The sequence below is a fragment of the Glarea lozoyensis genome, assembly GCF_000409485.1.
Source record: "Glarea lozoyensis ATCC 20868 chromosome Unknown GLAREA15, whole genome shotgun sequence".
Classification (NCBI taxonomy): domain Eukaryota; kingdom Fungi; phylum Ascomycota; class Leotiomycetes; order Helotiales; family Helotiaceae; genus Glarea; species Glarea lozoyensis.
Window position 1 is genome coordinate 1,371,529 of NW_007360989.1, and position 11,806 is coordinate 1,383,334.

Consider the following 11,806-nt stretch of genomic DNA (forward strand, 5'->3'; position numbering starts at 1 on the left):
GAATATAGATGTAGATGGTATGAATTAATCACTTTTTTATACATGACTTGGAATTTGACGGGTTTTAGTTGTGGTGGTTGAAGTGAAATATACAGGGAGCCTTATAATGATAATTGTTCGAACAGAATGGCGATTATTGAGTTTTAGTGTTCAATGAAGAATCTTTCCCTGATTAAATATGGCTTTGATCCCTATTCTTTTGTCGATGCCGGATTGTGATGCACTCGTTCCAGGAATCTGATGAGGCATATCACGTGGGATACATTTCAGCACTCACCGCTTTGCTGCCTCACCACCCTGCGACCCGATACGGCAGAAAAAAGGTAATCGCGCGGTTTCTCATCCGTCGCAACACTCGAACTTCCACTTTTTCACTAACGACTCTATCGTACGTCTTGAATATCGATATCAGTATACAGACTGTCTAAGACCTATACGAACAGGCCGCTATCCTGTCATCTTCCTGGCTACGACCAAAGCGAGAGAACCCAGACCAGAACGAAGCTTCGAGCATAACCACGACCACGAGCCAAAGGAGGACTTGGGGAATAGGAGTGAAGAGGAGAATAAAGGAGTGAAGAAATGAATAATCCACTGTTCAACGGGGGAGCCGGGAATACGGCGGGTGTGGATCCGCAGGATGCGCAGGCTATGGCTGCTGTTAAGGCTGTGAGTTTATACTGTTTTTTTATGCTCTTTTGGCATTTTGTGGATGGTTGGGAGGGGTGGGAAAGAGATGGAAGGGAGAGGGAGTTGGAGTGGATAGGGGGAGGGTCTGGGGCGGGTTGGGAGGGGTGAATGGGGGGGTTGAAGAGATGAAGACATCGGAGGGGGCATATGGGTGGCAGGAAAGCTAGCAAGAGATGGAAGATGAGAGGATATAGGAGTGCGAGGGCGGTCTTGGGTGCTATGGGACGAAACGCAAAAAGTCGAGAATAGAGGACGGAGATACAGACAATATAGGGAGAGAGGGTTTTCGAGACGAGAGCAGGATTTGGGAGATGGTGTGGGGTATGGCAAGAATTGGCAGCAAAGAGGCAGTCCACGGATGTCGAGGAGAAGAAACAGAGAGTAGAGATGTTGAGAAACGGAAGCGAGGTGGATGTTACATGATTGGGAAGGAAATGCACCGTACACACGAGAATCGAGCGACGGAAGTTGGATATACGGAACAGATGAAGAGAGCTGCTGGATATGCTGAAAGACTATCGTCGAAGAAACCTTGCTAACCATTGATTTTCTCGCAGTTACAAACAGTAATGGAATCATGTCCCGGGGTATGTACACCCATCTCCTCCAACTCCGCTCTCGATCAGCCACCCCTCCATCTATATCTCGAACCTCACTAACATCCCCAGAAAACAGCAATGTCAGGCGTAATGGGTTTCGCCCTCGGCGGCGCCTTCGGTCTCTTCATGGCCTCTGTACGTCTCCTCTCCCACTTTCCCTCCCCTTCTAACACCCACAGATGCAATACGACACCCCCCTCGCAACCAACCCCAACGCCCAATCCATCATCTCCCTCCCGCTGCGCCAACAACTCAAACAAGGCTTCAAAGACATGGGATCACGCTCCTACAGTTCCGCCAAGAACTTCGGAAAGGTAGGCGCCATCTTCGCGGGCACGGAATGCTGTATCGAAGGGTTCCGCGCGAAGAACGATCTCGCGAATGGCGTTATGGCGGGGTGTATTACGGGGGGTGTGTTGGCGGCGCCGGCGGGACCGCAGGCGGCGCTTGTGGGGTGTGCGGGTTTTGCGGCGTTTAGTGCGGCGATTGATAGTTATATGAGGAGGCCTAGTGAGAGTGATTAGGATGAACAGCAGATATGTGGATGAGGTCCTGAAAAGATGAATGTGGGCAGAGGTGGGGTGTATGATATGTGTGTGGATATGGAACTGGGCATTGCGTCGGAGTTTTGGTATGGAAATCAGAGGCGTAATGTTAGATAAAGGTGTACTGTATACTGAGGAAATCTCTGCTGAAATAATCAATGGCTTGTATAGCTGGAATCTGAGCTTTGGGACCACCACTCATGGGACGATCATTATATCATTTTATCTAGGTGAAGGAAGTTTTGTGTCCTCATTCAACACAGCGATATGAGAAGTTCGTTTCCAGCTCGAAGCGCAACGATCTAGATATAAAACATCATTCGGTCTTTATCTTTTCATATCAACGAACATATTCTACCAAAGCTCTATGTTACTTTCTAAGGATAGCTTTCACTAAGAAGCGGGCACGGAAACTACCCAGCCAGGTGGAGAAGAGCTAGCGATAGTGGATGTAAGGGATTACGCGGCTGGTTCTACACTTAGCAGCGGCAACGATTTTAGTTAAAGTTAATTCGGATGATATGAATTTTTGGTGTGAGGTGGAATTTTTCTAGAGTTTAGATGAGCGGTTCTTTGAAGGGGCAGTTTAGGAATGCTGCGGTAGTTGAAAATGTGGCTGCTTTGATGGTTTTGATTGGATTACCGGGATATAAATTTTATTAAGAGAATGATAGGATGAGAAGAGAATTGTTAAATACTCTATACGTCTGAATAAATGTATCAGATATGTAAAGTAAGTGTTAGAAGGTTTCCATGGCGGTTTGGTGAACTGATATCTCATTTTGCATGATTGGAGTCATGTTTTGGTGGTACGACGCATTTTGAGACGCTGAAACGAGATCTGTTCGCGAGTGGCGAATGTCAACATTTCCATATCTACATCTCTGCAAAAATCCATTGCAACATTAATCAGGTCTGATATTACAAAAGAACAACTCAAAAATCTTATCGTCCTCGATATGAACATGAATGAAGACATGTCGTTCCCTCCCTTCCTCGGCTCTGCTACGCCTCGAACGCCTCGACACGTTTTGTTTCTCCACAGTCGTTCGATGAGTGAAACTTGATCTTCCGCATCTTGGGTATCATGGTGATCGTTCCAAGAATCCATCAATCAGAACGCTGTATAGCAGAGAAGGCATGAATGCGGTCGGGTAATGTATCCATTTCTCGTCCTGTCGATGAAGAATTACCGGGAAGCTTGATGGGATATCTTGATGAGATGAAAGTTCCATATCTTGGCTCAGACGCTGGTGGGGTGGTCTGGATGCGATATGTACTCAAGTATCAAGTATCATCTCTCCAGGAAACCTCAACATTCAATCTTTCTTACTTTCTTTATCACTCTATTTTTCTAATATATTCTTAATCAACCAATCCAACCACCGCCGTCCCACCCGTATCTGCATTCGTCAGCTGCATATAGGGCTACCACCCAAAGTGGATAATCCCGCTGCATCATCCACCCCATTCGTATCGCGACCACGAATCATCCAACGTCCGGTTCGTGTTGGTCCGCTTTTAATTCGTGTGCGATTCTTGCAGGGCAAGAACGTCCGACGTAGTCCATATAAATAATGGCCGCCCCCTCGCAACTTCCGTTCCGTCCGCTCGAGTACTGGAAACCACCAAAAGCCGTCCTGCATATCCGCGCCAGAAGTACGAATCTCCCACAGAGATCGCCGTCGGTGTACTCGTTTGACAGTGAGAAGGGGAAGGAGAGTTTTGATAGCGTGGAGCGCAAACATACGACGTATTCGAGCGCGACGGAGATTATGAAGAATCAGTTTGTAGAGGGGACGGGGGAGTTTGAGAGGCAGGATGGCGTGGGACGGAAGTGGTATGACGTTAAGGGTTGGGGGAAGAAAGTTTGGATTGGGGTTGCGGCTGCGGTGGTGATTTTGATAATCGTAATTGTGGTTCCGGTGGTGGTGACGAATAAGAAGAATAAGTACCCGGATTATTCGAGGTTGAGTTATAGTGTTTCGGAGACATGTATGTATCATTGCTCTTATTTGATGTGCTTGCTAACGGATATAGATTCCGGAGAGAACTTCTTTGACAACTTCGACTACTTCACAGGATACGATCCATCAAGCGGATTTGTGCATTATGTCGATTCAGTAGCGGCTGCTCAGTACAATCTCACATACGCATCCACCTCATCAGCTGTTCTCAGAGTCGACACATCAGTCAACTCATCCAGTGTTCCTAATGCCTCGACCGGTCGCTTCTCCGTTCGCATCACTTCAAAAAAACAATACGGCACAAACAACCTCTTCATCTTCGACGTCAAGCACACACCCACAGGTTGCGCAACCTGGCCTGCTCTTTGGCTCTCCGATCCCTCAAATTGGCCTACCAACGGCGAAATTGACATCATGGAAGCCGTCAACGTGGTTTCAGACACGCAGAACCAAATGACCCTTCACACAACCAAAGGCTGCTCTATGGATGTCAAACGCAAAGACACTGGCACAGATCTCCAATCCAGCTGTTTGAATTCCACAAATGGCAATGCAGGCTGCGGCGTTGACGCCGGCACCTCGACCTTCGGCAACACCTTCAACAACAACGGCGGCGGGGTTATGGCAATGGAACTCCGCACCGCGGGAATACGCATGTGGCAATTCGCGCGTGCTTCCATTCCATCAGATATCAGCGCCGGCTCGCCAGATCCATCCACCTGGCCTGAAGCGACAGCGGATTTCCCAAACACGAATTGTGATATCGACACGCATTTCCGGAATCAGAGCATCATTGCGAATATCGATCTATGTGGTTCATGGGCTGGCGACGAGACGATATATGCGCAGAGTTGTCCGGGGACGTGTAGTGATTACGTGGCGAATAATAATACGGCGTTCGCGAATGCGTATTGGGAGTTTGGATCTTTTGTGGTTTACAGTGCGAATGGGACTGTTTCTTGATGAAATGGACTTGCGTGGGAATTTTGGTTTGGCTTGGGATGGGATGGTTAGATTGGGATGGATATTGGAGTAGGATGGATACCAGGGCGTTTTTTTGGAAGGAATAGTGGAGTGTACGCAGTTGCTTGTTTGATGGTGTACGAACTATGTTACACTATTAGACACACAGGAATCAAGATATCATTAGAAACGAACTCACAAGATCTTACTATCTTCACTCAATAATTCTCTTATTCTTGCTTGTAACTACCCTTTTCCGCTCCCCTCAGCGTGCTATGAGAATCCATAGCAAATCGATAACAAAATATTCGCCCAATTTCACAGCGAGGTTGTTGTGAGGATATGTAAGTAAGATTCACACCTCCTCGCTTAATTAAAGATTCAGGGGGCGATACGAGGTGTGATTAGGCTGCCTAGTCGATATTGGATGAATCGGTGAGTGGATTTGGAAGGTAATTGTGTTTGTCATGATGAGTAATTAATCTGAGAGTGTGGAGTATGATATATCATAAATGAGATGAATATGTGGTGGGAGGAGGGTTGAAGCTGGAAGCTGGACGGTAGGACAATGGAGGGTGAAGGGTGGAAAGGGGGTTAGCGAGTGTTAAGCGAGGTTATGTCGGGTGAAGATGTATGAATAGAGATTTTTGTGATGGAAGTGAATGGAGATGAGAGGTTCCGGTGAGCGTGAGAGGAAATTGAAGATTTGAGTTATTAATAGAGGATAAGGAAATAGCAGTTTGTGAGCTTTTGACAGTACTCACCAAGTGTATTCCCAAAGCACATAGTGTAACAAGTTTGCCAACTTTCAGAAATCTCCAGCCTGGCGTCTATTCTCGAGATTATGCATCTTAGTAGAGTTCGAGAGCTTGAAAATTTGAGGAGGGATGTAAAAATTAGGAAGGAGATGTCTGAAAACGTCTGAGACATGAGAATGAGGTCATTTGTACAGCTCGGCTTCGTTTATGTGGACGACGCTGGCTCCAAATTTCTGGTCAATCAATTATCGAGATGTCAAGTATTCCAAGTTTTTCCACGGCTCACCTAGCGAATTAGACGCTCTCACCATATTTCCTCTTCAACCCCTCCCCAGCCAACTTCGCAAGTCCCTCAATAGTTCCCGCCCCCAAAATCTCCAACGTACTGACATCCACCCCCAAACTCCTCTTCCACCAATTCCGCACTTCAAGCGTGACCAAAGAATCCACACCCAATCCACTCAAGGTCTGCGCGAAATCCAAGTCTTCGATCGGATGCATCATAAACACATAAAGCTGTGTGCCGATTAGACGTGCCAGAAACTCGAACGACGCTGCAGAATCGAGGGTGCTGGGTGTAGTTTCGACGGAGCCGAGGAATGCTCGGAGATTGTCGTTGGATGAAGATGTCGATTGTGTGGGTCCGGAAGAGACGTCGTGGTAGAGACTCATTCTCCTGTCGTGTTTCCACGGTGTCGTGTCTGTTGGGTCGTCAAGAGGTTTGGTGGGTCGAAGACCGATGACCAAAGAAGAAGCATTACGAATCCCCGGCACAGTCGATTTCTTCACCGAGGAGTTACTCGCAATCGACAATTGCAACGCGTCGATCAGATCCGTTTCGCGTAATGCGTGTAAGGCTTTAGCCCCTACCATCCCATGCAAAGCCTTGGTCTCTGCTACATATCCGATTTCAGTCATCATTCCGATATCAATTGCCGATGCTGGAAGTCCAAGACCATGTCTGTATAAGACGAAAGAATCTAAAAAGGTGTTTGCGGCTGCGTATGCTGTTTGGCCTTTTGTGCCGACGATGCCGGAGATGGAGCTGAAAAGGACGAAGAAATCTAGGTCATGCCCTTCTAGTGCGTGATGTAAGTTCCAGGTACCTTTGACTTTGGGATCAACAACTGTACGCCAATCTTCGAAATCGTGTTCTGCGAATAGTTGATCGCGGAGAACCATGGACATTTGGAGGATACCGCCGATGGGACTTTTGGCTGCAGCAATTGCACGTTTGACATCGGCCATGTTGGCAACGCTACCAGCAATCGTTTGGATTGAGCACTTTTGAGCTTCAAGTTCCTGGATGAAAGGGAGGTCTTTCTCTGATCCGGCAGATCTGGACAAGTATATGAAATGGCGTGCACCGCGTTCAATCATCCATGTTGATATGGCTCTTCCGAGACCACCAAGGCCCCCGATCAGAATAAAGGTTTTGTGTTCGTGCAGCGCTATTTTTGTCATCAAGGGCCTTGTGTTTATGTGTTCGCCAGGCTCCGGCATTTTGACGAGGACTTTTCCAATGTGTATTCCTTTTTGCATATATCGGAATGCTTCTTCGGCCTCTGTGTATTCAAACACTTTTCTTGGATTAATGGGTTTAATGTGTCCTTCTCGGAGAAGTTCTGCCGTCTTTTCAAGCAGACTAGAATTTGTCAGAAACCGTGGGCAATTGAAAAATATGGATATGTCTTACGGTTTACATTGCTTTGGAGTGAACCTGTTCAAGTCGACCCCGAAGAAAGCCCTATCCCAACCAATTAGCCCGTCCCTAGATTTTATATGCTGTCGGAAAGCTGCATTTTCCGTACCTGTTGTCTTCAAAGATATCCATGTTGAGTTTCCCTCTGCCAATAAAGTCACGCTTTCCAAGCTCGATAAAGCGTCCCCCTTCAGCCACACATTTCCAAGACGCATGAAGTAGTTCACCCGAGAGGGAATTGAGCACCAAATCGACTCCCTTCCCATTTGTCTCGCGCATCAGGTTAGAGAGAAAAGAATCGTCACGGGAATGGAATATACGATTTCGAGGGATGTCGAACTGGTTCTGAAGATAGGCGACCTTTTCTTCATTCCCAGCGCTTACGTAAACCTAAATTGTCAGTTATTATATTATGCTAATCTCAACAAAAGACTTTACCTCTGCGCCCAAGTATCGACAGAGTTGAATTGCTGCCAATCCGACGCCCCCACAAGCTGAGTGTATCAAAACAGTCTATTTATTAGCACCTTTCACAATCCAGAGAATATTGAATTTACCTGTCCCTCCTGCAACCCTCCTAGATTGATCAAAGAGTGTATAACTGTGCTGTAGACCGTAGGCATTGTAGCAGCTTCTTCGTCCCCAACGTTGTCGGGTATCTTTGCGCACAAGAAAGAAGAAATATTCCTCTTCGTACTGAAACAGCCACTTCCAAAGACCATGACTCTGTCCCCGATAGCAAGATCTCGAACATTCTTACCTAGTTTTCGAACTATGGCAGATGCTTCGAGACCCAGACCTCCGATGCTGCTTTCGACAATACCCATACAGGTGAGAACGTCCTAGTCCCGTCAATTTTCAGCGACTCGCGATTAGAACGAGACACTTACTCGGAAATTGAGACCGACACAGCGTAGTTCGACTTCAACGTCGTCATCACCAAGTTCGGGCAAAACATCTCGCTGCTCCCACGACAGTGACTGCAGCAAGCCTAATTTTCCAATCGTCAGGCTTTTCGGAGCAGTTGCTTCGGTCGGTACGGGCAGTTCGCTAGGAACAGTTACTGCATGATAACGACCGACTTGCACGACACCATTCGACAGAACGAATTCGTAGTCTGGATCAATCTCTGATGCCGTCGGGTCTGTATGTCGATGCCTAATTTTATCAAATACAGCAACCACATGTTCGAAAGTCTTCTCGTCTAATTTATCGATCTCCAAAGTATTGAAGTCCACGGAAGTTTCCGCTCTAAGAGTTCGTGCCAGACCCAGTACAAGGCTAAATCTTGGATCAATGCAGGAATTTTGGGATGATTTTGTCAACCACAAAAGACGGCTATTCTGAAGATGCCGTGCAATCTTTTGAAATTGTGCAAAATTAGCTGAGTCAATGTCGTCGAAGAAAGGATTGGATAGCTCCAAGCATGAGATGATATCTTGGTTAGCTGGTAGGCGATCACACGTCGAGTAGCATTGGAGATCGTAACCGCGATGTTCAAAGAGTCGAATGAGCTGCTGAAAATTTTGAGGATCTCCCAGGATTGAAATAGTCCTATTATAGCCATTGGTAGTGATTGTCGGCTCGGGTCGAGCTATAATATTCGCATTGAGATTATATGGCGCGTCATTGTCAAGGACCACAGTCTCGGTCCCTAAAAAGCCAGATTTTCGCAATTCTTGATCCCAGCGCGTCGTGCTGATGAACGGTTCAAGCGAGCGACCATCATTTGCCCCGAGCCACCATCCCGGAAGTATGCCCATTATGAAGTTCACAGGTCTCATCATACTTGGGCTCAACTCCTGCAGATAGAGTCTTCCGCTTGGCGCAATCAACTTTCGTACGTTCTTGAGCGTCGCGTTTAGATTTGGTGTGGCATGAAGAACATTCGCTGCAATGATAAGATCGAACTCCTCGACTGGAAACCCCTGAGAAATAGGATCTTTGCTGATATCCAAGACCGAGTACTCGATATTAGCAAATTCCTTGAATCTTTCCTTAGCTGCCACAAAAAATCCACTTGATACATCGGTATAAGAATATTTTCCATACATCCGAGTGCCGTTAGGAGTTGTAAGTGCTTTGAGAATGGCAGAAGTAGTTCCGCCAGTACCAGCTCCGATCTCAAGAATTCTGAGGCCAGGATTATTGTGCCCGAGCGTTGCGAAGAAGTCGCTATAATTAGTCAAACCTTCTAAGACATTATAAAATTTGGTCAATCCATCATCAGGAAGCAAGATCTCGAGTGGTTCGACCTGACCCTGCACTAGCTGACTCCAATCATCAAAAACCCTCTTTACCAAGTTCGATACGGCGGAGGCCTTTGATGACGAGATTTCCTGACTCAATTGCTCAATCTTTTCTAGCCTCTGACCAGAGTTCATAGCTTGTCCTTTCTTCAAACTTTGGGAGGAAATGTGATTTTCTTCATCTAAGGGTTCGATCTGCGACGCAATCCAAGAATAAAAGTCTTCTAGGTGGGGCAAGCTGAGAGACGCGGGTCTTGCTCGTTTCATCATTTCTATCATGCACAGCATGCAAAGCTCTTCTGCAGAAAGCCAACCTGAAAGCATTTCGGAATCACCTCGAGGACGAATGAGGCTTTCCGCATTGTACAGATCGATATCGGGAGCATAATAAATTTCAGCACCCGCGATATTATTCGTTGTGGCAACATCGTTCTCGATCGACGAAAACTGGCCACCTTCGAGGGACAGGACCACTTTAGAGTCGTTGGTCGTTACAGTGGCATGACCGTTAATCCTAGCTGTAGACACAGTTGTAGCAGTTGCAATCGCTTGCAAATCACCTGACAAATCCGCTTGTCCCACGTAAAGGTAATCAATTTCAGTAGGGACGTAGAGTCGATCCAACCGCCGCGAGACTCCTTCTGAAGCACCAAGCATGAATAATTGTAAGCAGCAGTCAATGCTGGTCGGATGAAGTTGATAAGCATCCTGAATAAAAGCAGTAGGCGCTAATATCGTTCCAAAAGCGATCTTAGCCCCTGGCCTTGTTGTTATGTTGGCAAGACCCTGAAAACAAGGACCGTAATTTAGTCCGATCGATTTCAAGCTGTGGTATGGTGAAGATATTTTTCTTGATAGAGGCTGATGAATTTCCGATTTTTCCTCAGCCCCACCAGCTTTGATTTGGCCAGAACAATGTAACAGCCAGGTTCCGCTGAAAGATGAAATAGAAAAGTCGTACCACACCGAGTCAAGAGAATCTGTAAGCCTTGATGGCTTTAGCGAAGTTACGATCTCATGCGTTTCGCCCTCCTTCATGACAAGTGCTGTACTGATGAGGATATTTTGCATCGTATAATCCGAGACGCTTGATAATTGCCTTGTTGCTTCGCCAGCCATAGCAATGTACCCGGCTGCAGGAAATACTATATCCTCCCCTACTCTGTGATCACGAATCCATGGAGTATCTTCCAGGTTCAATAGCACCCGCCAACTCGGTTCTCGATCTATAGACTCTATGATACGCGTGCCCAGAAGTTCGTGACGCGGATATTCTCGACACCGCCTACGACATGTTAGCCACTCTACAACTCGCAACCTATTTACAGATTATGAAAAGGCTCACCATTGCCTGACAGCTCTGTTTTCATTCCAATACTTTGTATCCCGGGACCATGGGTAATTCGGAATATCTGTTAGAACTTCGTTTTCTGGGCATAAGATGCTAAGATCTAGGGTTATGTCCCGCTGCCATAATGTACCAGCTAAGTTAAGCATAGAAACGGAGCAATTTTTACGCCGCTCAAGACAGGATGCGTAAGAAACGTCGTAATTCACATTCGCTGCCTTGAAAATCTGTCGCAGCGGACCAGCCAAGGTAGAGCTAAGCCGTATTAATGAAGAACAATTGGCGAAAAATCACAAACTTACTGAGGTCCAACTTCAACGAAGATGGTATCAGTGTCGTTATCTTTCAGATAGGAATTCACGGCAGAATTGAACAATACTGGTGACTCGAGATTACTTCGCCAATACGCGGCCCCTAGCACTCCATGTCCCATTTTGAGCCTTCCAGAGACAGAAGAATAGAATGGTACTGTGGCTTTCCGAGCAACAACCATCGTATCAAGCAAGTCTCCGTAGTCTTTCCCGATACCCCGCATATGGTCTGCATATTTTGGTTACCATCCACACCGTTAAATTAGGGATAAACTCACAAGAATGATACGCCATTTCCACCCTCAGCTGTTTTACAAAGACTGCTGGCTTGGCACTCTCAATATCCCTCATCATGGCCTGAAGGGATGAAATGTCTCCCGACAGTGTGACACTTTCCGGGCTGTTATCACAAGCAACGACCACGCCGTCCCTCAAGAACTCGCTAGCCGCTTCACTACCCAGACCGATAGCTGCCATGCCACCATTCTGGCGCACCTCTATCATCGCTCTCCCACGATAATATGCGATGAGTACAGCATCAGTCATTGAGATAGCACCACAAGCATAAGCCGCAGCAATCTCACCGCTGCTATGTCCAACTACAGCTGCCGGAAGAATACCCCAAGATAGAAGGATATTAACTAATCCAATTTGGACGACGGTAAGTAGAGGTT

At 46.7% G+C, this 11,806-nt stretch overlaps 3 protein-coding genes across 3 annotated transcripts; 2 read left to right on the top strand and 1 right to left on the bottom strand.

Moving 5' to 3' along the window:
• Window positions 1-582: 582 nt before the first annotated feature.
• Window positions 583-1,813, top strand: GLAREA_06267 (uncharacterized protein; the record flags this gene model as incomplete). Its single annotated transcript, XM_008081681.1, has 5 exons — window positions 583-669; window positions 964-1,098; window positions 1,248-1,277; window positions 1,359-1,424; window positions 1,469-1,813. The coding sequence occupies 5 exons, from the start codon at window positions 583-585 to the stop codon at window positions 1,811-1,813; spliced, it is 663 nt and encodes a 220-aa protein (XP_008079872.1).
• A 1,598-nt stretch (window positions 1,814-3,411) lies between these two features.
• On the top strand, window positions 3,412-4,764 carry GLAREA_06268 (Concanavalin A-like lectins/glucanase; the record flags this gene model as incomplete). The annotated part of the gene is made up of 2 exons (XM_008081682.1): window positions 3,412-3,829; window positions 3,875-4,764. The coding sequence occupies 2 exons, from the start codon at window positions 3,412-3,414 to the stop codon at window positions 4,762-4,764; spliced, it is 1,308 nt and encodes a 435-aa protein (XP_008079873.1).
• Window positions 4,765-5,816: 1,052 nt separating this feature from the next.
• GLAREA_06269 (NAD(P)-binding Rossmann-fold containing protein) lies at window positions 5,817-11,678 on the bottom strand (the record flags this gene model as incomplete). Its single annotated transcript, XM_008081683.1, has 9 exons — window positions 5,817-7,167; window positions 7,219-7,269; window positions 7,334-7,614; window positions 7,663-7,737; window positions 7,782-8,066; window positions 8,115-10,758; window positions 10,819-11,076; window positions 11,124-11,361; window positions 11,411-11,678. 9 exons carry the CDS (start codon window positions 11,676-11,678, stop codon window positions 5,817-5,819), a joined length of 5,451 nt encoding a protein of 1,816 aa, XP_008079874.1.
• Between the last annotated feature and the right edge of the window lie 128 nt (window positions 11,679-11,806).